At 38.7% G+C, this 27780-nt stretch overlaps 1 protein-coding gene across 4 annotated transcripts in view; it reads left to right on the top strand.

Annotated features, from left to right (window-relative positions):
• The window catches only part of LOC112922087 (guanine nucleotide-binding protein G(q) subunit alpha), a 307767-nt gene that overhangs the window by 211706 nt on the left and 68281 nt on the right, over positions 1-27780 (top strand). For all 4 annotated transcript variants that reach the window (XM_072762711.1, XM_072762718.1, XM_026001512.2 and 1 more), the window contains 2 exons: positions 15588-15716; positions 18333-18462. In XM_072762711.1, coding sequence (XP_072618812.1) covers positions 15588-15716; positions 18333-18462 — 259 coding nt within the window. The remainder of the gene's footprint in view (positions 1-15587; positions 15717-18332; positions 18463-27780) is intronic.

Here is a 27780-nt window from a genome sequence, read left to right as displayed (position 1 = left end):
TATGCTTGATTATGGCTTCTCACACATCAGACTTCCTAGTTTTTAGTTTCCAGACAGAGAACCTTGACTGCTTTCTGGGAGCCACTATTATGTTGATGGAGAGGTTTGCCTTTGCATGAAAATTGCACGAGTCTAATTTTGCATGCATTCTGAAATTATTCTGTGAGCTGTCAATCAAAATCATGTGTCCTGGGAGAGATTTGCATCCTAGAGAGATTTGTTAGTTCTCTAGATTAAATCTCTCCTAACAGAAAGAAAGTGAAGATCTGGCAATCATTAGATTAATGTAATCAATGCAGTCAGCAATCTAGATAATCAGGTGCCTGAAAAATGGACTTTTTGTAGTATTTAGCCAGATTTCTGTCTACATTAATTACATTGACCCAGCATTTGCCTCTTGTGTTGGTTCTGGGTGGACAGAAGAATGGGTGGAAAATAATCAGCAGCCTCAGGTCAGTTGGTGTGATGAAATGATCCACTGGATGAGAACAGGGCCATGGGGAAAATACAGAGCCCCATAGACTGATTGGCATCACTCCTAGTGCCTGGAAGATCCAAGAGCTATTCAGTACTGTTTTCTCAACATAGTAGTTCATGTTCTTACTCTAATTCTAGGCATTTGTGTAAGACAAGTTATGATTCCAATTATCCACAAAAATGTTGTCTGGTCAAAACAGCCGTTGTATTCCTATGGAACATTGGAATTCCATAATTCTGGAAGGTGACATTGAAGGCTCATGATCACCATGCCTATTGTATTTTAACTGGAATTAATCCCATGGTGTGCCTTTGGAACGTGCACTTTCCTCATTCCATACTTTTCTTTCCTTTTTTCACATCTCCGTGTGCTGTTCTTCCATTCTTTCTCTTCTGCTCTCTGCCTGCGGCCTTCACTCCTCCCTCTGGAGCCCCTACTGTCTAAGTTACTGTGAGTGCAGACATGAGAGATGCAGTCAGCTCTTGTCTCTTCCAAACCCTGCCCCCTCAACCTTTGACCAGCTGTCTTTCTCTTACTTCCTGCCCCCTCGGTCCTTATGTTTGCTTTGCCATTTCAGATTTCATCTATCTCCCCACAGTGCTGTTGTGTTTTATCCCTTGTTCTGTGTTCCTACTCAGTATGTCTCCTATCTGCTTGCTTCCCCCTCCACCCTCATCTGTCATTCTTTTGGGTTCTCCTGCTCCTCCTCTGCATTTCTCACTCTGTTACCGTGATACCTCTCCTGGCCCTTACTAAGCAATAAATCCTTCATTACCAAGTTATATTTACTAATAAATCCTCCATTCTCTCATCATATCTGTGTCTGTCTCTCAGCTTCTTTCACATATCTGTCTCTCCCCCGTCCTCACCTGTTCCGTTCTTTACCTGTCACCTATAGCTTTCCTCCCTACAGAGGGGTCCTGCCACTGGGGCCTCAGAGCACCGATGTCTAATAATGACATGCTTACCAGGGTCAGGGTTCCCCCTTAGAAAATGATTTTGCCTCCTGCTCTGGGGATGGACCCTGTGAGAGACTCCTTGTTTGCACCGAGGACACCTATATGAGCTGCTCTGCTTGTATTCTTGAAATGAGACTCTCTCCACATCTGGTGACATTCCTCAGTTTAGATTTGTGGATTTCTAGGCAGGTGCCCATGAGTTACTACAAGAATAGCATGTGGCAACATCTACTTTAGGGAAAGAGCTCTTCAAGGCCATTTCTTTAGACCCCCATTAGCACTGATTCTGGGAAAGCTGCCATTTTAGAATTCTGTTGTATAGGCTGTGTCTACCATAGAAACATGCCTTTGGACACATTACTCTTTAAACTGTTTTACTTTGCCCTAATGGGGATATGGAGAGGTTGATTTTCTGAACTATATATATGTGGGTCTATATGTGTGCACATACCCCTGATTCTTTTTTAACCATATTTGTATGCAGAAGTAAGAAAGTAAATTACTACATATTCTTACATATCCACATTTCAGTATCCATCTCTTGAAAAAAATATTTCCCTACATAATAAATAATACCACATTACATCTAAAATTAATCATCAGTCCTTTTTATCATTATACTCAGTTCATATTCACACTTCCCAAATTCTTCCAAAATGTCCTTTAGAGTTGGTCGGTTTTAAGAATGCACATTTGCTTTGGTTTTTATGTCCCTTAGGCTCTTGTGATCTAGTAGAGTCCTGTTTGCATTTCACTGGTATGTTGAAGAAATTAACCTGATTGCTACCTTATATAGTATGAATTAATTTGCTCTTCTGTCTCCTGAATTTACTATAAACTGGAAATTACATTTAAAGACTCGATTAGATTCAAGTTAAATGTAAATAGAATGCATTTGGGGTAATGTTGTTTGCTCATTGTTGGTGAAGGTAAGGCTCACTGCAGTATTAGGGTGCTGACCCTCTCCATTATAAAGTTATATTTTTCCTTGTGACACCAAAAGCAGTCTGCATGGTGTTACTTTGTCACTGGGTGATCTCTGATCCCCCATCAGCTCTTCACTTCATGGTTTTGCTTCCATTTAATAAGTCTTGTGTGATTTAATAATTCACTTAGGATTTACAAAATAGTTATTTTTCTACTTTTATCAGCCAGTCCACATTGGTATTCTTCTTGAAATAGAAGGTTTTTTCCTCAGCTGGTGCTATTTAATTACGCTTTAATAAATTTTCTGCTAAAAGGCACGTGTTTCAGTCTTTTTGTTACAGTAACGTGTATGGACGAAATAGATGGTGACCATATAATTTATCATTTGGACCAAGACATTTTGAGAAGGAAGGGGTTGCCATTAATAATTAGGCTGAGAGGTGCCTGGCGCCTGGGTAGCTCAGGCAGTTGGGTGTCTGCCTTTGACTCAGGTCATGATCCCAGGGTCCTGGGATCAAGCCCCATGTTGGGATCCCTGCTCAACAGGGAGCCTGCTTCTCCCTTTCCTCCCACTGCTCTTGCTCTCTCTCTCTCTCTTTGTCTCTCTGTCTCTCTGTCTCTCAAATAAGTAGATGGAATCTTTAAAAAAATAATAATTAGACTGCAATAAAAGGCATGAGTTGGGAATGTTGGCTAAGCAGGAGCATTTGGTCACCTTAGCTACTTGATACGTAGGGAGGCATTTTGTATTTTGTTTGGGTACCCCCCCCCCTTTATTTTCTCTAGTAGACTACTTCAAGAGTTGTAGAACCAATATATTGCTACCAGTTATGTAAGGAGTTGTATGTAGAAGCCTGAGTTAGCTGGCCCCGTGTTTTTGGTCTCTTCCCAAGATATTGTAGCACTCTTTATAGACCACTGCCCTGTAGCCTGGCTGGCCCACCTTTAATCCCACTGAGTATCAGAGACACCTTATTCTTCCCCAGTTAGTCTAGGGCTCTTCTGCTTTTCCTTAGCTAGGAAATTCCTCCTAGCACCTATCCCAGGATAGGACCTGTGGTATGTTGGATTCACCCACCTGATGCTCTGTTTCCTGTGTAGGTCTCCCATGTAGTCCCAGCAGATGCTCTGGGAACTGTAGGGAGAGCACCAGTGAGGAGGTGGGCCCCACATCCTGAGCACCACTGAGTCCTAGTACTGATTTCTTTTTCACAGAGTAACTGTAGAATACTCATAACTCAAAATAATTTCTTTCCTTATACTCAAGATAGTTGTTACCTCTTTTCTGACATTTTTGTGGGTGTCCCACTGGTGTATCTTTAGCATTTTATCTCCCTCCTTTATTTCCTGTAATCTTCTATATTGTTCTGTCTTTATAATTAAAATGAACGATACTTCATTGATATTCTAGACTTAATTGCTTGCATGATATTATCACCTTACAGAACTCTTTCCAAACTCAGGACCTACTTATGGTTCTTCAGTTGAAATTGTCATCTCTAGCAGTGTGAGAAGTGGGGCCTGCCATGCACCTCTGCCCAGAGCTTGCAGCGTGATAGCTGTTCTCTCCAGGACCCTGCTGATGCTGAGAGTCCATGACAGCCACTTGCCAGGAATGCTGAGAGTAGAAGCCAAGCATGGCTCTCATCTTCTTTTGCTTCTTCCTCCTCCTTCTCCTCCTCCTCCTCTTTTTCTTCTTCTTTTTGTTTTTAAGATTTTATTATTTGTTCATGAGGGACACCAAGAAAGAGGCAAAGATACAGGCAGAGGGAGAAGTAGGCTCCCTGTAGGGAGCCAGATGCGGGACTTGATCTCAGGGTCCCAGGATCACAACTTGAGCCAAAGGCAGACACTCAATCACTGAGCCACCCAGGTCCCTCTGAAATCAGATTTCTGTCTCTAGAACCCAAGTTTTTAATCACTGTGAAATACAGCTTCGCAGAGGATGAGTAGGTAAGAGATAGCTAGATAGACAATTGACCATGATAGACTAATAGATAAACATCTGTGACAGGAACGGTACAAATTATTCATTAATCTTTATAAATGTTGCCGTTGGGTACTTCCCTGTGTGTAAGGTCAAGAGGGAAAATTACATAGAATTACTGGAAAACAAACCCAGCAAGGTTTTAATTATCATCCAGAAAATTTTTCCTGTTTAACAACACATCAATTATTCATATATCATGGAAGATGTTCTAAATCACAGATAATTCAGAATTATTATTTCTTTATTTTAGCCTGTACCCTTTAGCCCATACTCTATCCATTCACTTTTTGCTGGAGTCAACCTAGAGCCAATAAGAAGGATATGACAAAATCATTTGAGCTTCCCTTTTTCTACTTGCATTAGCTAACTTACTGATCATAATAAACAATCAGATGGCTCAAAGGACAGGCAACACAGAGATAGGAGGTGGGGAAAGTCCAGGCAATGGATAAGCAGTTTGGGATAAGTTTGCAATTGGCTTTAGTTTGATATATTCTTCCTATTTTATTTATTGAAAGAATAAAAAACACTCTAAGATGCTGGAAAATTTTATAAATTCCTTTATTGGCTTTTTTGTTATTGATAAAAAAAAAAGCCTGAGGGCTCTGAATATCTTTAGATAAAGTACACAATAAACAGATGGCTGTAGGTTTACTTTTTTTTTTTCTGGGGTCCACCACCTGCTTTAATATGCTGAAACATCAGGTCAAATGAGTTCACTGCCTACAGTACCAAAAGCTCCCTGACAGTAACCAGAGAACACAAATCTCAATCACATTGGCATATAGTAAGAAAAGTCCTCACATTGCAGGGTTTTGGCAGAGACTGCTCTATCTGTGTTCACTTTAGGAGACCAAATAATCCCTAATCTCACTTTCCTGAAATTCCCTCCAAGGAGTTCAGCAGATCAGACACCTGGAAATCTCCATATGTTCCATAGCCTATAAATCCAATACATATGCAAGTTGGCTTTTGGGCATAAGTCAACATTGCAGTTTAATTTTAACCTCATGCTTAAATTTTTAACTTAATATACAAATGCAGAAGGAATTTGAATGTTGAATTTGAAGTACAAAAGGAATTTCAGAGGTGGATTTAGCATATCCACCTGATCTGGGGCCAAATTCTTCTTGAAGAGATACTGTGCTAAAAGTACCCTACTGATGAGCCAAATATTGGAACTCTAGGGTGTTTCCTCTGACTCTTGCAGCCATCCTGACTTTACTTTTTATCTGATGATAAAAAGGGAATATAAGCCTACTGCAGACTTCTGGAGGCAGACAAGACCATTGTCTTGTCAAGAGAACATTGAGTCAGGGTCTAGTCTTTTATGAAATTCCCTCTGCCCCTCATCACCTCTCAGTCTTTCACTGTAAACCTTACTTGCCTCTTGTGTGCTAGCTATAATCTCTTAAATTCTCTTTTAAACTGTGAAATCCTGTAGTCTATTACAGCAGACTGTCTTTATATGAGAAACCATTATCCTATGCAGTCAAGTGAAAACCTGGCACCCCGAAATTTACCTGAAATGGAATGAACAAAGAGATTATATATTCTACATGGTTAAATTACTACAAATGCTGTCTTTAGCTTGGAAGAGGGCATCGATCTTGAGTTATATTTGTCTTTTTAAGGAGCGACAGTAAAGTGTCATTTTTTTCACTTGAGTGACATATTTACCTCTATTTTTGTTCTGTTTTGTTATCTAATGAGCCGTATCTCCTAATAACCTTTTGCAAGAATAAAACAAACAAAACAAACAAAAAACCCTGTATTTGTCTTCCACAGTGAACTCTGATGATTCTAAGATGCGGGTCTTTATTATTCCTTTTTCAGAACACTTGGCGCTTTAGAGATGCTAAGATAAGACTTAGATATGCTCTAACACTCTAACCTTCATTACTGAGATGTAGTAGGGAAAGGGCACCTGTCTACCATTCATTCACTCTGCCCGAAGAGTATAGTGGTTATGGGTGACAGGCTTCACATTGTCAGTGTGCTGCCTTCTCACATTTTGGCAGAGCATCTGTGACTTCTGTAGTTTGATCCACCCAGGATGGCATTGTCCCCATTTGAGACCAGAGGTGGTGTTACTACAGAACAGGGATTGGCAGTCCCTCAGACCAATCAGCCTGCTGCCTGTTTTTATAAATAAAGTCTTACTGGAACACAGCCATGCTCATTTGTTTATGTATTGTCCATAGCTGGTTTCATGCCCAGTGGCAGAGTTGAACAGTTGTAACAGAAAACGAATGGCCCACAAAGCCTAGAATATTTACTGTCTGATCCCCCCAACCCCCCAACAAAAGGGCAAATTGCTCATGTAGAAGAAATGTTGAAAGGCAACTGGTATTCTGCTTCTACTTCCACTTAGATACCTTAGAACCCCACTACTTTGAGTTCCCCAAAGCTAAATTTTAGAGTACTCTGAGGATGGATGGCCCATATTCCTTCAGCAGTATTCTATAAGCATTGCTTTGCACAACAAAACTTGATAGGGAGCAAGCCTCAGAGAACTCTCATATTCCACCCTCCCCCCCCCCACCGCATTCCCCTCTAAATGCCATGCAAATGATGTCTAGTACTAAAAGTACTAAAGGTGGTATAGACGACCAGAAGTGTTCATTGAGTTGATTTGGCTTTAAGAGCAAGGATTGTGTCTTACATATAGTCTTACCTTTTGTACCATCGTAGTGCTTGATACAGCTGGTAAGGGAGGAGTGTGATAGGGTTGAACCATCAGTGGAACCAAGAGTAGGGTTGACAGGATTTTGTAAGGTGCCTAGTAGAACATGTACCTGACCAGAAGACAACTCAACCTCCAGTCACAAGTCAGCCCAGGAACCTTGCTATCCACATATAACCTTTAAAGTCACTTGGGTTCCTTTATTTTGATTCCCTGTCTGCCAGTCAGTCTTTTGACTCTGATTGGCTGACCCTTATGGGGTTTTTTTTCGTTATCACTATGGCATCTTGATTTAATGATTTGAATTTTGATCTATAATTGATTCAAGTAGTGTAACATATGACCAGGTCCTCAGACCTGATCATCCATGTCAGAATGAAGGGGCTGATCATACAGAACCCATGCCCAAGTTAAGGGGGCATGACATTGAGATGCCTGCTTGAATCAGAAGCCTTTTTTTTTTTTCTCACTGCTGACTCTTGGCTACAATCACTGAAGCCTCTCTGATGACCCGCATCATGTCTGCATTATAGCATATTTGTTTACAGCACTCTCATTTCCATTGCCAGAGTACAAGCTCCTGGAGGACAGGACTCACATTTTTTTCTCTTATTTTATGGTTCCCACTCAGTGTATGCACAGTGCCTAGCTCTCAGTGTAGACTTTCCGAGAACATAATTGCCTGAATGAATGAGTAATAAGAAAGTAAGTACGTTCTGTGTCTTTCCTAATTTCTTCCCATCTTCTCTCTTCCTTTCTGCCTATTCAAATCCCATTTCATCTGTGCAGTGTCACTCATCCCCCACTCCTCCTCCACACTATTCTCTAGTGACTACAGTTCATAATCATCTCTCTTTTCTTATTGCATTCATAGTTAGCAGCTCACAATTTGGCACTTAATTATTTCTTAATTGATTCATCTGTGTTATCTTTGTTTCCCAGGTAGCCTGATATCCCTCAAGGCAAAGAATATATATATATTAAGTATTTTGTGCCAGCTCCCTGTGCTAGCCCCCCTCCCTTCAACACACACAGTGCTTTAGCTTTAATATGTAACAGATTTTCAGTAAATCTGTTTATATTAACCGTATTAAGCACTGCTATTGCGTTTCAGGACAGGCAGGCAAGGATAAAAGGAGTTTTCTGGTGTTTCTTGATAGTTTTTCAAAGTATAAAAATTGTATCAAAATTAGTTGGCAGCTTTGGAAGTTATCATATAAAAGACAAATTAACAAAGCACAGAGCCAAACCAGCATATTGAAAAGGGCCTCTTCCTTTTTCTCTCTCTCTTACTTCCTCTCTCTCTCTTCCCTCATTTTGCTTTTGTTTTTAATTATAAAGTCAATTTATTTGTTTGAGCAACAGACTTGAGAATCTATCTCTGTCACCCAACCCTGGCCCTGGCCCTCATGTCTCTCTGATAGATACACAGTTGCCCAGTCCCCATTAGACACTGATGGTCTCTTTATGTGAAACATCCAGATCAACTATTAATATGTAAGATCCCTAAAAAGCTGAAACTGTTTAACGCAGAAATAGAATCTTTCTAAAGATACTTAATTTACTTTTACAAATCTGCTTTTCTGGGTTGATTTAGTTCTTAGGCAAAGGATCATTGGAAAGCAGGATTTCTTAGGCTTCTCTTTTGTTCTCCCTTGAGTCGGTCTCACAAAACCATGAGTGCATCACCTCCTTTCTACCACTGGGTGATCTCATTTTAAATCTGGAATTTTGTGTTAAAAACAAATAACTTCTTAGGACCCAAATCCCTGTAATACCTGCTGGGTTTCCTTGAACTCTGATCATGGTTGTGCCAGGTGTTAAAAAAACGAAGGAGGAACGTTAGTTGGCTCTCCACCACATGAGTTCTTTCAGGAGATGGGAGTGTTTGTGTAATGAGTAATCCTCTGCTGCTAACCAGCCTAACCAGATTACCAACCAGGCTCATTTCAGCAGCAGGATCTGCCAGATAAGGGAGGGACTTGGATGGCTCTTGGCACCAAAACCTGTACTTGACTCTCCCCTCAGAATGGCAGTTTTGCAGGCCTATTCTTCCCTTGTTTTTGTTTTTTTTTTTTAATGTTCACTTTGACAATTTCTTTTCCTTTTTGCCTTTGAATCCTTGCGGTCACATGGTACAAGAATCATGGGTTTCTGGTTTCTCCTTAGCTTCCACTGCTTTTGACAGTGCCAAATAAGATCTCACGACATGATCTAGCTTTCAACTCCCCCAAGACTGTTCCTCTTACAATGAGGTCTTCTTAGGATTTTTAATGAAGTTGACCTAGTTTTTCTAACCTTCTTTTCAATAATTAAAAATGTGAAATTCTACCCAGAGTCATTTTCTGTGCCAGAACTTCATTTTTAATATCTGACTTGAGCTGCAAATCTGTTATAAATACAACCTCTCAATAGAAGGCCCTTCCACAGGGATTGAAGTATGCCAGCACATACCTGCAACGCCGCCCCATAGCATGCTACATTAAACACTCCAAGGTGCTATTCATTTATCTTACTATGTTTGGTTGGATTTATACCAAACATCAGAGATTCCTTTTTTCACTTACCACCCACAGGTACTTTCCCCCTTTTGGTGTAATTGCTGAGGGTTGTATGCCTATAACTTGCTACATTTTTTTTTTAACCACAGCTGTAATGTGATATAGTTTACCTGCTGAGTCATCTCTAAATTTTATTCATGTTTCTTTCATTAAAAAAAAAAAAACACTGTATTTCTAATTTCTGTGCTATTCTTGGTTTAGATTTCCACTTACCCTTCCAGTCATAGATGATGGGGATTTTTTTCTCTTTAATTTTTTTTAAAGATTTATTTATTTATTTGAGAGAGAGAGGGAGCAGGAGAAGAGGAAGAGGGAGAAAGAAACAAGCAGACTGCCCACTTAGCAGGGAGCCTGAGCAGGACCCCAAGATCATGACCTGAGCAGAAACTAAGAGTTGGCTGGCTTAACCATCTGAGCTACCCAGGCATCCCTTCTTCTCTTTAATTTTAAAAAGATACTTCAAACAAAAATTAGTTCCCATTACATATCAGATTTGAGCGTAAATCAAATTGGAAGGTGAACTCAAAACTGTTATTGGCAAACTAATGGCAAAACAGAGGAACAATTGGAATTTTTTTGGTGAGGGGAGAGCAAGGAAGGGGAGAAGTAGCGGCAGAAGAAGAGAGCAAATCTTAAGCAGGCTGCAGACCCAGCTCAGAACCCACTGCTGGGCTCAATCTCACCATCCTGATGATCATGACCTGAGCTGAAATCAAGAGTTGGTCACTTAACTGACTAAGCCACCCAGGTGCCCCCAATTGGAATTAAAAAAAAAATTCAAGAGAGAAAAATGACATAAGTTATTTGATTGGGGCTTTTATTTTAGTGACATTTAAGCTTCCCTCATATATTTTTTAACCATTTAAAGTAATTATATCCCATTTTTTAATTTCTTGTTTTTCTATAGCCAGAGGTGACCCAGAATTTAAATATATAAGGAGTTTAGCAGTTACAAGGTGTAATTATAAACTAATGAGCACGACTTCCTTAATCAGATCACTCATACTGCAGAAGGATGTTTTGTGGATAATTTTCAAGAATTAGAGACAGTTCAAACAAGTTCCCAGAAAATGACTTTACCCTCTCTCTTCCTCATGTAACTCTTTTCTTGCCATACATTGGTAAACTCCTTGCAGGCAGGGATCAGATGCTGGAGATCTCAGACATAGCCTTAGCACCTTCTAGAATGTCATGGTCAAAATGTATCTGTGAATTCTAGATGGCCCTGCATTTTTCTCATGGTAGGAAAGAAACGAAATATTACTACATGAGTTTTCTTGTCGCCTTGCCTTTCACTGAAAACCATCAGAAACCTGTTTCTTCCATTAAAGAGAAGATGCAGAATTGTTCATCAGGAAGGTACCACTCCCTCCATTTGCCTGGGGTTAGAGCGAATTCCAGGGCCTGAAAGCTGGGTATTGACAAGCATAAAACGGATACACAAATTATTTCATTCTGCAACCAGGACCCGAAGAAGAGCAGGAAGTACATCTACTAAATGAAGTTAAATGATGCCTTTCCTTTCTGTGTTGTCTCTATATTCGTCAGAGGCATTTAAATTCAGAATTCAGTTCTTACATAATGCAGGCCGGTGATGTCCCAGTGAGGTAATTACAGAAAGGCAGGTAGCTAACAACCCCCTTACTCCTGTGTTTTCTCCTAAAAGGTATAACCTGCCGTTCTAACCACTACCGCATTTTCCATAAAGTTGTTTTAATTTGGGTCACGTGTTGAGCACCTGCTGTGTTCTGGGACCTCAGCTAAGTGTCAGTGACCAGACACGAACAGCGAGCCACTTGTTACACATACATTGCCTTGGAAATGTACCTTGTGCCTGTCACCATAGCAACACCCTGAGAATGACCTCAGCAGCCACTCAGAATCATTCCTACAAAACAAATTATAGCTATAATTAACTCTCTGAATTTACTCTGCAATATAAATTTGTTCAGATCCCAGTGTTTCTTTGTAAAAGGTTAAATGAATGGAATAATCCACCACGGACCACCCCCAACCCCATCCCCATATTCCACCCAGGTTTCTCCTCAGAAGATGAGATGCTTCAATGGAAAACACAGTTCAGCTCAGAGACTCTTCTATTACCTTTTCTCAGAATGTGACAAGAATCAACGCATGAGGATGTGCTGGTCCTACCGCTCCATAACCACATTTCTAAAGGAGCAGAGTGACTTCCTCCCCGAAGCAAATGTGAAATGCAGAATGTGTTGTGAGCACAAAACAAAGGGGGAACACGTAGGTGGGTAGGTGGCGCTGATGCAGGGAGAGTACTAGCCACCCCCCAGCAATGAAGAATGCAGGTCTTGGCCGCAGACACCTTTCACCTGCCTCACATATTGTCTTCAATCCTGGTGTAGCTACTGAGACATTCAGACCTTCCTCTGGGACACAGGCACTTATGTCTTCTATTTCATTGAGTGGTTTGTTGTGGTGTTTTGTTTTGTTTTGTCTTTCTTGCCTTGTTTGGAGGTGTTTTGGGTTTGGGTTCTAGATGATGTGCAGTATAACTAGCAGACCTCAATACTGTTTCCTTCAGCTTTTTTCTCTTGTTAAGCTCAATTAATATAACTTCAAGACTCTAAATTAAAGTGAGCCTTTCTCTCCACCACCCAACTGAGACAAAGCAAAAAGAATGTCAAGCAAGAACTATAGTTCAAGGATACCTGGGTGACTTAGTGGCCTTCGGCTTGGGGGGTGATCCCGGGTCCTAGAGTTGAGTCCCACATTGTGTTCCCCACAGGGAGCCTGCTTCTCCCTTTGCCTATGTCTCTGCCTCTCTCTGTGTCTCTCTCATTAATAAATAAAATCTTTAAAAAAAAAAAAAAGAACTGTAGTTCATTTGATCAGAAGTGCATGGAACATCTGTAATAGTCATTTCCTTGCTATGAAATTTGTCATTACCCGGGCAGTGGACAGATCAGAGCAGAGCATGACAAGTAAGTGGTCAGTGTAAGTTTGTTATGAAGCCGTTGTTACTTTCTGTGAACCATACTGACATGGAAAAAGAGTGAAAGAAAGATGAAGAAGGAAGAATATATTTGCAAGTATGAACGCTATAGATATTCAGCTAGTATTTCAGTAGTGCCCTTGGCTGGTGGACAGATACCATGGGTAATATTTTTAGAGAAGTCAGTAAGCCACAGTAAGTGGCTTTTTGGTCACAGAATCAGTCCCATAGGGTACAGTGTTTTAATTTCACACTTTGTGTGATGATTCTTGAAGTTCTCAATGCAAATACACATTCGTATTTGAAAGTGGAGTGGCGGGATCCCTGGGTGGCACAGCGGTTTAGCGCCTGCCTTTGGCCCAGGGTGCGATCCCGGAGACCCGGAATCGAATCCCATGTCGGGCTCCCGGTGCATGGAGCCTGCTTCTCCCTCTGCCTGTGTCTCTGCCTCTCTCTCTCGCTGTGTGACTATCATAAATAAATAAAAATTAAAAAAAAAAAAAGAAAGTGGAGTGGCAATGAGTAGTCTGTTTAGTTTACCTTTGGCAAACAGAAAGCCACGATTTTTCTTTAGCACAGGAACACGGCAGCACCTGGTGTACAAGAATTAGCTGCCCTCTCTTTGGCCTCTGTGAATTGTATTAAGTGAGTAGAAATGGTTTATTGGGCACCATATTTCTGAGCCAGCTTGTCAGTGTAAGTTAGAACTTCTCTGATTCCTCTGAATTGATTTTTATATATAGTAGTTAAGTGGTGGTCCCATGGGTTTCAAAATGTACATTCAAGTTTTTCAAATCAAGGAGTTGATAAATCAAAACTTGATGTCTACAGAGTAGCCATTTGATTTCACACTTAGAGTGTGATGAGCTGATTTCTCTGTAGAGAGATACAAAGCACCTCCCAGGACTTGGGCTCTTTAACCACATCAGATACCTCCAAGACCATGCCAAGGTACTGACTAAAATTTTGGATCCAACCTACTTTTCCTCCTGCCTCCCACACCAGTGTTTTCCCAGCCTCTTTGTCTTCATCCTCTAGCCATTTTTATAATAATTAAAGATATCAGGCTGGTTCCTATCAGTCAGTAGAGTGCTGATTGCCAGCTAGAGAATCATTGATGTGTTTAGGATGAGGCCAGTAGAATACTAATTAATTCACTACTTTGCATTAGGAATTTGCGAGATGATCCTTTTCTTGTCTCAAAGAATTGATATACCTCCAAAAAGGCAATAATTTTATGTCTTTGTGAAAGTCACTTAGCTCTGCTATTTTATAGCATGAATCTTCTCTAACAATAATGCACTATTTCTTGTCAGCACCCAGTTTCAAATTTTCAAATTTCATAATATAATTAATGTGGAGACACCTCTAGTAACAATGGTATTTAATAATGCTAAGACTAAATACCAGCATAGGAAATCCATCTATCCATCCAACCAATATTCCTTAAATATTGTCTGCCAGACACTCTTTTAGATACTGAGGCAATTCTAAGGCTGGGTAAGACAGAACCCTTCTCCTAAGTGCACAAATACACGTCAACTGAGTAATTGTGCACTTGCTGAATTACCTCTTGCTCTGCACCAAGCATTTTCTGTTATGTGCCTCAGAACTCACTGTCTTATTTGTAGGCATAAAGGTGTTGACATTCTAATACCTTCCATTTCTATTAATGGGACCACCTTTAAGTCTTATTCACATGTTAGTTACTTTGCGTATACGCTTTGTAGTTGTATGTTTTGAAACTATCTGTGCCCCATCCTCTACAGGGCCAAGGGGAGCGTAGCAGGTCTTTGAAGTCATTAGGATGCTATGCAGAAACTCCTTTTCTCCTGTTTGTTAATTATTATCAAATCACATCATTCTCAGAGTTGCAAAATATTTTTTGCAATTTGAGAGAATGAAAAGTAACTGGAATATAATGTTTTTGAAATAACAAAATGACTCTGTTGAAGAACATATGTGTGGTTGCCAGGGGTTAGGCTTAGGCGAGGCAGTACACAGGACACATCTTTTGTGGTAGCAGAACAATCCTGTATCCTGGTTGTGGTGGGAATTGCATGAATCTCTACATGTGATAAAATTTCCCAGAACTATACACCCCTAAAAAGTTTGTATATGTGTGTGTCTGTGAGAACTAGTGAAATCTAAATAGATTGTCGTTAATAGTATTGGATCAATGTCAATTTCCTGGTTTTGATAATACGTGCATTGTCAGTACATAGGTCTTAGTATTGGGGGAAGCTGGGAGCAGGGTACAGGGGAATTCTCTGTAATATTTGTGCTACTTCTTGTAAGTCTAAAATCATTTCAAAATGAAAAGCATTTTTTAGTAGAATAGGAAAGTATCATATAAGCTGATAAATTTATATAGTTTGGGTGTGGTGACTCTAAACACTGGAAATATCCGACTCTAGACATTGTTAATTCAGTATCCAGAAATCTCAAATGTAGTGGCTTCCCATTAATCACAAATGACTTCGCTTTGGACAGAATTTAGGACATGGTAGCTGCTGCCCTCTCTTAGGGGAATAAGGAAATACATTCTAGAAGAAGGCTCTGATACTCTGCAAAAAGGAAAAACAAAAAAAGTATTCTGACCTTATGTGTAACTTTGTTATCTGTTTATTTATACAAATATACAAATAAAATTTATATAAGTAATTCAAAAACCGTTTGCTTTAAACTCCTGCTTTACCCATCAGACCTGCTAAACAAGCAGAAAGTAGAAGACTCATTTCATTTCTTTTCTCCCCGCCCCCTACTTTTTGTATGGGTTCTAAATGATAGAGAAGAAACAAGAAAGCTTATGAACCAGATAACCCATAGATGGGTTACCTTGCTGTGGCCAATGGAAGGTTGGCTTTGTCTTTCAACTTTCTAGGTTTCTCTATTCTTTTCTGATGTTTTCCTTCCTCTTCTCCACCTCTCTTTTACAATTTATTTTTGCCCTTCCATTTCCATAGGCCAGATTTGGCATGATGGTGTCCTAACCTTCTTATTGTGTCTTCCCTCCTCTAGCTATCTTAATGACTTGGACCGCGTTGCTGACCCCGCCTACCTGCCTACGCAACAAGATGTGCTTAGAGTTCGAGTCCCCACCACAGGGATCATCGAATACCCCTTTGACTTACAAAGTGTCATTTTCAGGTAGTAACTGAGTACATGAAACTCACCTCCCAGCTCCTGTGCCTTGCATAGTGCATTTGGGAAACCCTATAAATACTGAAATCATGTGTAGACTTTAAAAAAATATCACCTTTGGACCAATTATTATCATTAGATACACAAATGAAATAATATGCTCCAGAAAGAGGAAGCAGAGGAAGGATGTATGGGCAGGTTTCTCACTGCAAATTCAATCACCAAGAAATCAATGAAATCTTAAGTTTGCTAGTGGTTGAACAAAATCAGTCACTTAAACATTGGTTCTGAAGATTATTCTTTGAGAACTGGTTCTGACTATTTTTTGAGTCATGTTTTAATTGTGAAGTCAATGCATATATTTTTTAGATTTGTCTAAGATATATGAATGACTTTGTGACTCTACTAATAATAGAAACTATATATTGTCTGGAGCTTTCATGTTGTTTCCACCAAGTCTGCTGGTACCAATGGAGAATCCTTCAGTAGCAATAAAAATATGGGATGTTTTATATTCCTGAAATAACTTGCTTGAGATTTTTCAAAATACATAATTTTGAAAATCGATTGATGGGCCTAACTAAATTTGTATAGGAAAAAAAATGAAAAGCTTTGCTGCTATTCTCTCTGAGTAATACTTCAGCAAAAGCATTCTAATTTTTTTTTTCAGAAGAAAAAAATAAGTACTACTAATGTGTTTTCATTTAATATCTTATTATACCATCAGTTACACTTTTAGTTAGAATATGCACCACATTGTGTTTTGAGAAGTGAAGCCATTTGAATATCTTGGAGCATAGAGAGTTGAGTTCTTTGGGGAACCTATACCATTGAGGACAACTACATTTACTATAAGAACATGAATTAGGAGTTATGTGACTCCCACTGGGTAACTCTGCTACAGTGCCTCAGATGAGCCGGCTCTCCATCATTCCCTGACAAAGCACTATGGGTTTTATTCTAATCAGTCTCTGCCCCTGTAGTCAAGTCTGGCTGCCATATGCCACTCTTATAGACATACCTGTAAAGCAAGTGACATTTTAGAAATATTTCTGAACCTCATTTTCCCCCATCTCTAAAATGGTTGTATTCAGTAATCACCGGGGTTCCTTGTAGCTCCAGCATGCTGGATGACTTAAGCTTTGATTGAGCTCATAGCATTTAGAGATCTTCAATTTGGAACACCCAAATTTCCTACCTCATATGACTGCACTACAGAGTATTTTCAGAAGACACAGAGCATTTCACAGAGATTTTCATCTCTTCATTGTTTTATAATCAATAGTGAATTCTGAAACAAGGTTATTCTTATATCTTGTTTTTACTACATTTTGTTCACTAGCTGTAAAGAACTTTTTTTTTTTTTGCCACTACAGTAGAAGTATTGACTAAGGATAATAATTTCTCGCCATCATCAAAAAGCATCTTATGGGCTCAATGTGACAGGGTTTTATAGAATGAGGATTTCATATAAATGAGTAGTGTTCACTTGGCATGAGGGAAGAGCTAGAATTTAATATTTCTGAAGACTTAAAAATTCTAGTTTGATGTCCATAGCTCATAGGTCTCCCTGAATCCATTATTTTGCCCCTTAAATATCTCTTCTGTGCCTTCGAGAACTTTTAGAAGTAGCCACTAGATGATTTCTTGGTTTACACTTAATGTGTCAAAGCAGGAAAAGACCAGACATAACTTCAGTTTTCAACAAATGCTCAGACTTTTGTACCTAAAAATTTCATTCTCTGGAATTGTTTTATCCTGCAAACACTGTGCATGTTTTACTCAAGATATGGATTGAACAATTTGAGGAAACTTGGCTTGGGTGCCATGTATTGCTTGATGTTTTCATATAAACATTAAACTCCAATTAATTGATGTCAGTGTTAGTTCCTAACAAGTAACTCAGCACATCATTGATAGGTTAAAAAAAAAAATCCTTGAAAGAGTTCAAATAATGGCTTTTGCAGCATCTTAATGTCTTATCTGCTTCACTTCAAGCAGGTTAGCAAGTTTATTTGTGCATAAGGCCAATGGTACTCCACATAACTGGACCTGTCCCAAATTATTGCCAGTATTGGAAGGAGAAAACAAGTCAAAATACTCTGTGGATAAAGTATCAGTGGAGTTGTATTTGCATTTTGTTGAAGCATTGCATGCCATGTTGAAACACATAGCATCTTGAATCTCTTAAATGTATGTGAAGTCTTTTCTAGCATCCTTGAGAAACACACAAGGATTTTCGTTCTCATTTTATAGAAAAAGAAACTGAAGTCAGTACTTGCCATTAGAGCTTAGCATGAATAAAACAGAGTTGATTTCTGACTCTTCTGCTCACGATTAAGTGAAACATCATTTTGCTTGACTTGGTACAGGATTTTTTACAGAGGTATTATTTTCATACAAATCAATAGTTTTCTTATAATCACCATCATTTATTATCCAGAATGTCTTGACTTGGATTGTTAGGTAACAGAAAATTAGTAAATGTTTAGTAAGTCTTAATTGAGTTGACTTGATCATTCTCTTTAGAGAATGTTTTTTCTAAGTATGTAAATAAAGCTGTGTTTATATTGACCTTTTTTTCTTTATATGCTATTAATATGAATATTGTTAACCTTGCAGAATGGTCGATGTAGGGGGCCAGAGGTCAGAGAGAAGAAAATGGATACACTGCTTTGAAAATGTCACCTCTATCATGTTTCTAGTAGCGCTTAGTGAATATGATCAAGTTCTCGTGGAGTCGGACAATGAGGTGAGTGCTCTTCGGACAGGCAATAGATTATCATTTCAATATCTGATACAAATAAATAAGGTGATGTAGAGCATGGAACATGGGGTAAACTGATCACACTGCTTTTTGACGACTGAGTTGGATTTTTTTTTTTTAATAATAAAAATAACCCTGTGGTAGCACATGGTATAATCAGAACCGTAGATTCTTTTGACAGATGTATGAGCCGGTCCGTGTGTTCGGGTCTAATTTGACCCTGTGTTCTACTCCTCACGCTGCGTAGACGCTCTGAAAATGAAAATCATATAGAAATCCCTAGGCTAACCCTCACGTCATTTTCTAGCCCTCTTCCTACAGGACGGAGCTGGGAGTGTTGGAGTGAATCAGCCTGTTTTGTTTTGTTTTGTTTTCATTTTGTTTAAATCATTGTTTGTGTACTCATTGGGTGGGTCCCAAAGAATACTCAAAACCTCTCTTGGCAAATGTGAGTGACTTTGCAGCTGGGCTCTAGATCAGTTCATTATGGAGCCAAGAAGTGTCTTGGTGACATGGCTGTTCTGCTTTTACCGAATTCTATAGGCTGTGGCATAATTTTGTCTCTACTAAACAGTGAGTGATTGGAAGAAATATGTTTGATGTGCCTGTGTGGAGAACCGGTTTGGTATTGTCATCTTCTCCCCATTACATGAAAACCTAACAGGTATAAATATGGATTTTGAGGATGATAAAGTCTTGATGATGAGTCAGAGTTGACTATGGAAGATAATACAGGGGCATAGAAAACTCGCTTTGAGCTGGAGTTCAGCACACATCTGTTGGGGAAATGGAAAAGATGCCTGATGACCTGTTAGAGGCAGAAATTGCAGACAGACATGCCAGTAGTAAGTCTTAAATATCCTTCTGATAGGATAGAAAAAAAAAAAGAAGGAAATGAGCTATCTCAAAGAGCTAATTAAAATATAATCTAGCATATTAAAATATACTTTTAATACTATACATTTTTTGATATAGAAGAATTCTGGTTTCTGGTCCTTTTAAATATTTTATTTTTCTGCAAGTATTAATATCTCTATCCTAATACATATCCAACCCTTTTTAGCATTTCTTTTGTATGCAAAGTTGATAAAGAGTTTGGGAACCAGTATCCTACTTAGAGCTCAGGTACCTACCTATTGTGCATTTCAGAATCTTTCCAGGGGTGCAAGTATATGGGCTTTTGAATAAAAAAACTTTGTAAGAATGTTTTTTAAGCCATTTGCTCTCTGTAGCTATAATGCAAAGTGCCTGGTAAGCAAGCTAAAATAGATGATGGTTAGTTACCAAATTTTAAGTTAAGCAATTACCATCAGAATTTTAGCTATAATCTGTCTATATGTATGTCTCTCTTTATCCCTATGTTCATTTGTTCTGTCATGCTTGGACCAGTATTTTGAATATAATGGCTATCTGGGGAACAGAATAAGACAACACTTCTAATATCTTTGAAAATTGAGTCAAGATAGAAAATGTTTTGAAGGCTGTCTACCATGTGCTAGGTACCAGAGTATCTAAAGAGATACAAAAATGAAACATAAAATTAACTTTGCCCAGAAGGACCTCATAAGAGCGATATATATCCTTTTGTTAGAATAGAGTATGGGGAGAGGAAGTCCCTTATTATTATGGGTCATGATCTCTCTAGTTTGCTGTCCAGTAAAATAAATTTTAAGACCTTTATCAGAAGAACACATAGTTTTTTTTCTTATGTCACTGTTTACATTATAGCTAGAAAAAGGGAAGTGTTTATCGATACACATTTTATACAAGGCAAATACATTATATCTATAAAGATATATATATATATAGTGATTTAATGCTCATCAATGTACCGCTTTAACATTTTCAAAGCAGGAAAGAAAATCACTTCCTTAGGTAGCTCATTATCTAATTCTACCACATAAATGCAGTCCTTCACTTATCTGGACATCACAGATCCTGCTTTTTACTCAACATTGCTCATGGATATCTGGTTTTTGTTAAAAGTATGTTATTTTATATTAATTAGAGTAAGATGACATTATTTTGATGATTAGTATCATAACTAAAGTCTCCACAGTAACTTGCCATTCAATGTGCATTATGTGCATCTAAAAAATATTTTGGGGACCTCAGTGGTGACCTGCCTTCAGCTCAGGTCATGATCCCGGGATCCTGGGATCAAGTTCTGCATCAGGCAGGAGCCTGCTTTTCCCTCTGCCTAAGCCTCTGCCGCTCTCTGTGTGTCTCTCATGAATAAATAAATAAAATCTTAAAAAAATAGAAAAAAATACTTTGCCAGTTTCACTGATTCCTTGGTAATATTTATGCTATAAACTAAGGTGATGTATTGTCTTTTGCATTAGGACTCCTGAATTATCTGTGAACATTTTTAAAGTCTGCCTTGTAATCCTATGAGAAAAAAGTCATTTTATGGTATTCTTTTCTCAGACCTGCAGTCAAGCCTATTGGTCATATTGCAGAGGATCTTAAGCATAATAAGAACAAGGCTGCTCATTAATTACTTCATCCGTGTTGGCCACAGCCATCATTGTTGCTAATTAGGGAACATTGTCAAAAGTATTTTTTAATGTCAGGTGGTAGTTACATTCTTTTTTTCTCCATGTGAACTAATGTATGAAAATGCCATTGCCTCTCCACTTCCTTAAATCATTAAAGAAATTCAGAACTACAGAATTCTACTTCCCCCAAACTTTCTGCTTTTGGTGAGACAAAACTGAAATAAACTCTTAAAACCTTTTGTTCTTGGTTTTGAAATCTGGTGGTCATCACTTTAATCCAAAGCAGACATTGTGATGCCTCCGTTGATATATATTTGTGAGAAACACCTGGAAATAGGTATTGACAGTGTCCCCAGCGTCCCAGAAAACTCTGGAAAACGTGCTGCAGGCCACAGGCAAAAGCAGCTGAAGTACTTTGGATTATTGCTTTGACTTTTCATATTTCTAACACTTTTTGCATTAATCTTCAAGTTCTTTTTATGTAGATCTGCTTTTGTCTTTCTAAATTCTCAGTGTTCCTAGGGTTTGGGGAATGAATTTTTTTTTTTTTTCTCCAGAGAGGGACATGTATCATCAAACAGTGGGTGAGACTGAGGAGGATCTTAGAGTCGTGTCGATTTGCGCCTTCCCTTTGAGGTCTTATTTTCCCTATGATAGACATTAGCACGGAGCCAGCTGTTCTACTGTAATCATTTCATGCATATATTACTTGAGCGCCCGTGAAAGGCAGAGCACACATTGAGGCATCCCCAAACACATTTAAGCTTATCAACATGTATTCACACTCGACCTTTTAGTCTTGATTTTTCTGATTTTCTGTTAACATGAATATCGAGCACAAACACAACAGTAATTTCTTAAACCTTGACTCGAACTGTCTTACAGACTCTGTTCTTTATAGAATCTCAGACTTAGCCTTTTCTCCTTCACTTCCTTTTTGAATGTATACTTCTAATCCTTTTGAAATGGTCACAGCCTGTTCTGTTTTACATTTTAATAAAATATCAAGAGAGTTTCCATACCCTAAACATTGCTTTGAACCAAGATAGATTCCCCAATTTATGTCTAGTGTGTGTGTTTAAGATTTTATTTGTTCATGAGAGACACAGACAGAGAGAGAGAGGCAGAGACATAGGCAGAGGGAGAAGCAGGCTATCTGCACGGAGCCTGTTGCAGGACCCAATCCCGGACCCTGGGATCTGGACCTGAGCCGAAGACAGACACTCAACCGCTGAGCCATACAGGCATCCCATGTGTGTGGTTTTTTAAAAAGATTGTATTTATTTATTCATGAGAGACACACAGAGAGACAGAGACAGAAACACAGGCAGAGGGAGAAGCAGCCTCTCTGCAGGGAACCCAATGTGGGGACTCAATCCTAGGACCTGGGGAATCACATCCTGAGTGGAAGGCAGATGCTCAACCACTGAGCCACCCAGGCGTCCCTATGTTTATTGTTTATTGCTTTCCATAACATTTATTCTCAAAACTGATTCTTGGAGTGGCATGAATAGACTAGAATAGGACAGAATAGAACAGACATTTATAATACCTAGTACTTTATACCTGTTCAAAACTTTTTTAAACCATCACTCATCTGCATCTCACCCAAGGTCATCCTTATGAGGTGAGAAGATCAGGTTTGTTGGTGTTGCAGTCTAGCAATAAAGATACAAGAATGGAGAGATTAAATCTCATGATCATGATCGCCCAGAGTCTGAACCCAGACCCCTCTAGACCAATTTCTTTTCCCCTCCTTCACAGTGTCTTCCAGAAGTAAGAGACAACTTCAAAGGAAAAGCAAAAAGAACTATTAACGTATCCAAGAGCATGGAAGTAAAATGACGATCCTGCCCCTGCAAGACGGCATTGAAATACATTTGTCTGCCTCTATGTCCTTATTATATTCTTAGATGACAGTAGACCAGCCAGAGATCTTTTACTGGTAGTTCAGAGTTCTTGTGTTGCTCTTTGGAGTTTGAACTCTCTTAAAACAAATGGTCTAAAATAATGCACTTCCTTAAAATATTTCTCCTTTACTGGGTTTTATTTTTTTAATTTTTATTTATTTTTTATTTTTTAAAAATATTTTCTTTATTCATGAGAGACAGAGAGAAAGAGAGAGAGAGCCAGAGACACAGGCAGAGGGAGAAGCAGGCTCCATTCAGGGAGCCTGACGCGGGACTCGATCCCAGGTCTCCAAGATCACACCCTGGGCTGAAGGCGGCACTAAAGCACTCAGCCACCCAGGCTGCCCCTTTACTGGGTTTTTAAATGAATCCATTTTAAAGTTATTTGGCTACCACCAAAGTCTGAACATTTTCTTTAAAAGTGTGAAACCTGTACTTTTTTCTGCTCTAAAAACTCCAAGTGAGTTTTGGGAATTTTCTTCATATAAAATTCAGTGTTGGTGGGGAAATGACTAAAAATTGAGAAAAGAATTCGGACCACAGAGGGGAAGATCTATAGGAAACGCAGAAGTCATTAGAAGCCAGAGTTGAGCTCATGACATCCATTCTCAGTTGGCTTGGCTCTCATATACCGTATTGATCTTAAATCATGAAACCATAAACCATCTTGCTCCTCAGCCTTTGGCATACTGGGCTCGGATTAATGGCCTGATTACCAAGGATCTTCCTGAAAGACATCCCACTCTTTTATATTTTTAACTCTCTTTCCCATTTCCTCATTCCTTTGTTCAGTTTTAGCCACCTGTCCCTTCTGCTTTCATCCTTCAGGCTTTCTGCTTCCTCATTATGATATTCCTCAACATCTCTGCTCAGATGGCTTGAAGGAAGCTAAGAAGAAGTTTTCTGATCACCATTTATGAATTAGAACCAGGGACCTGTACTTGGTGCTGCTAAGAGTGCGGGGAAGCAGGCGTACGTGGACACTGTCTGTGTACCTGTATGTTAGAAATTCTTCAAAGGCTACATTGAACCCATATTGGTATAATCTATGCAATAATCTTTTTTCTCTTTTAAGAGAGAGAGATTGAATGGGGAGGGACAGAGAGAGAATCTTAAAGAGGCTGGCTGCTCACCCAGCACAGGGCTTGACTTCATGACCCTGAGATCATGACCTGAGCCGAAATCAGGTTAAGCCGATGATTAACCAGCTGAGCCACCCAGGGGACCCTATGCAATAATTTTTGTAAGGTGAATTATATAAGAAAAACAGATTGCCACAGAGTATATTTAATAATATCTGATTTCTAGAATTACATACATATAATTATTACAGGGAAGGTTGTTAACCCTACCCCACCGCTGCAGCCCCAGAAAAAGAAAAGAATTTGGAAGATTTTCTGTCATGACCAGGGTGTAAACAGTGATTGTCCTTGCTGCTAATGTTAGTATTACAAATAATAACTGAAACAATATATTTTTTTTCAAATAAAGATTTCAGATTGGAATTTTAGCTCTGCCATTTGCCGTCTTCTCCATTTTTCTTCTGGATCATCTGTCTTTTTCTCACTAATTTTTAAGAGTTCCTTACATTCTTTGGATGTGAGTATTTTGTCATATGTATTGCAAACATCTACTTTGCAGCTTGCAATTTATTAATAGTGTCTTTGATGAGTAGAAGCCATAATTGTATAAAATTTCTAAAAATTTCCCATGATGGTTATGTATTAGCACACATATTTCTACAAATATGCATATGAGATAGGATCAAGTAAATCACCTGAAAAGTCTGATGAAAGGACAGTAAGGATTGGAGGGTGAGATTAAGCATTAAAATGCCAATCACAGGACCAGGTATCTATCCTAGTAGTAGTTCACAAATAATAGGCATCTCTTAGCAACCAATAAAAGATAATCATGGCCTGTTAGAAGATTCAGTTATTTTAAAAACAAGTTAGCTTCTCTTGGTTCTGAGCTACTCCTGCATCTTCACAAGGGGATGCCGTAGGAGGGAATAAGTTACTTGCACAATAATATCCCTCCAGGAAACCAAATACTAGAATTCATAGGGCTGTCTCTTAAGCTTCTCTCAGTGTAAATTGGTGCCATAGTCTCAAAGCTTATCATGGACCAGTACCGAGTGGTCTAAACACACAGCTTGATGTAAGAACAAAAGCGAGAAGAGCCAAGGAAATGGATTTTGTTTTTAGAAACTATTTCAGGGATACAAGACAGCATAAAATTCTAGAGAACTTATTTTTTTTTAATACTTATCTTCACTGAAATAAAATGATACAGATGCAGTTAAAGACCTTACCTAACCCTGGATTCATTTCTCTCTCTCCTCAAAAGTCACTGGCTTCAAAAAAAAAAAAAAAAAATCACTGGCTTCAAGTTGGCAATGTGCGTGTTTTTTTTTTCACTTTTTTTTTTTTTTACTACATATGTATATGTCATTAAGCAATATGTAATATTGGATGCTTAATATTATGCATGATTGTAAATTATATTTAGTTGATTTCATTTTGCAGTGGTTTGTTTTTCATTCAGCATTGTTCTTGAGATTTTTTTCTGTTAATATTGCTACACATGGCTTTAATTCACTTATTTGGACCACCATCTATTTCCATTGTGTGAATATGCCCTACTGTGTTTCACACGTTTCTTAATTAGCAAGGTGGTTTTCAGCTGGTAGATTACCTTTTCCACCCTTCCTGTTTTCACTCCAACTCACAATGGAATTGTCCTTTTTTAATTGATGCATACACTTTTTTTTTTTAAAGATTTTATTTATTTACTCATGAGACACACAGAGAAAGGCAGAGACATTGGCAGAAGGAGAAGCAGGGTCCCTGAGGGGAGCCCGATGTGGGACTTGATCCAGGACCCCGGGATCATGCCCTGAGCCAAAGGCAGATGTTCAACCACTGAGCCACCCAGGTGCCCCAATGCATACACCTTTTAAACATATTCTACTTATTATTGTTTGCCAGTTATACATAAAAAAATTAGCTCTCAGTGCGTGGTTTGTCTTTTTGCTTTGTTGCTTACACAGAAGGGCTTTAATCTTAATGTAGTCAGCTCACTCGTTTCCTTTATTGGTTGTATTATTGTATTTTCTTTAGGAATATTTTTGCTTCCTCTATAATATGAAGATATATCCCTTATTTTCTATTAAAAGTTAAAGGTCTTACTTTCATAGTTGTTGTTTTTCAGAGAGGGAGAGAGAGAGAACCGAAGCAGAGCAGGGGTGTGAGTGGAAAGGCAGAGGGAGGGGAGAGAGAGAATCCCAAGCAGGCTCCACACCCAGCACAGAGCCCAAGGTGGGGCTCCATCTCACAGCCCTGAGATCATAACCTGAGCCAAAATCAAAAGCTGGACATTTAACTGAACTGAGTCACCAAGGCACCCCATTACAGTTTTTCTACATACCTGTAATTGAGTTTTGAGTATGACAGAGTAAAGGTTTCATATTTTCTAGCTATACATCTGTTCAGTTGATCCAATACCATTTATTGAATAGTAAATCCATCATCCATCTCTACTGATGGGGTTTCTTTTACCTTTTTTCTTTTAAATTGTGAAATATATACATGCATGTAAAGAAAAATACACAAATTCAAAATGTATAGCACACTGATTTATCACAAAGCATCTGTGTGTCCAGCACCCCAGTCAAGAACCAATGCCAAGACCACAGAAGCCTGGGAAGTGCCCTTCCCCAAGCAGGTGCCACTCTTCTTGAAGGGAGTAATTTAGTTTTAACACTTAAATATGTATCCCTGAACCCTATAGTTTTTATTTGTGTTTAACTTTTATACAAAGGAAATCAAATGGTGTGTTTTTGAACTTTTTTAAAACTTTTGTGTCTAGCTTCTTTTGCTCAAGATTATACTTGTAAGGTATAAACATTTTATATAATTTATTCATGTATAATTCATTCACTGTCATATAGTACTTTATTGCATGAAAATGCCACTATCTCTTTATCCATTCTACTCTTTCTAGACTTTTCATGTGTTTCCAGTATGGGGATATTACAAATAGTGTTTCTGTGAATATTCATATAAATATCTCTTGATGTACACAGGTACACATTTATATTGGCTATATACCTAGGAGTAGGATTACAGACACATAAGGAATACGTATCTTCAACTTTAGTAGATAAGGCAAAAGTATTTTCCAAAGTGAACGTACCAGTGTACACTCCCACCAGTGATGTCTGAAAGTTCCTGCTATCTGGCACTGTTTTTCATTTTAGCTCTTCTGGTGCCTAAAGAGCTGAGCTCTGGGCCCTGCATGCACCTGTTTCCTTGGACACACCTTCACTCCTGGTGCAAAGCTATGGTGGTTCACTAGAGCCCCATTCCCTCAGGCTCTCAGCTGCTGCCCCCAGAATCAGCAGCTAACCCTGGGAGAAGAGACCCCAAATACTGGGCTCACTTCTCTAGACATTTCCTTCCCCAGATCTTGCCCTGGTAATACTTCTCTATTTTTCGACTCTCTGAGGGCTTTAAGCAGGTATATTTTTTATTTTGTTATTTCTTCTGGCTGTCCTCCTTCCCACTGATCCTAATGACACATGTGACTTGTATCAAGTTTTACTACATATGTGGGTCTTTCTCTGGGTTTTCTATTTGATTGATCTGTTTACTATTGTACCAATGTAAAACTTATCAAGTCACTAGTTTTGTCATAATATTGAGATCATCAAATCTACCTACCTTGTAGTTCTTCGGAATTTTCTTAGCTACTTTTGGTCCTTTACTCTCTTGTAAAGTTTAATTTTGCTCACCAAATTCCAAAAATAACCCCAAAAACAAATCTGACTGGAATTTTAATAACTATATAGGTAACTTTGAGTTTAGTCTTTCAACTTTCAGGTATTGAAT

The sequence above is a fragment of the Vulpes vulpes genome, chromosome 1 (genome assembly GCF_048418805.1).
Source record: "Vulpes vulpes isolate BD-2025 chromosome 1, VulVul3, whole genome shotgun sequence".
NCBI lineage: Eukaryota > Metazoa > Chordata > Mammalia > Carnivora > Canidae > Vulpes > Vulpes vulpes.
Note: the sequence above shows the minus strand (reverse complement) of the source record. Positions and strands in the feature narration are given on the sequence as shown.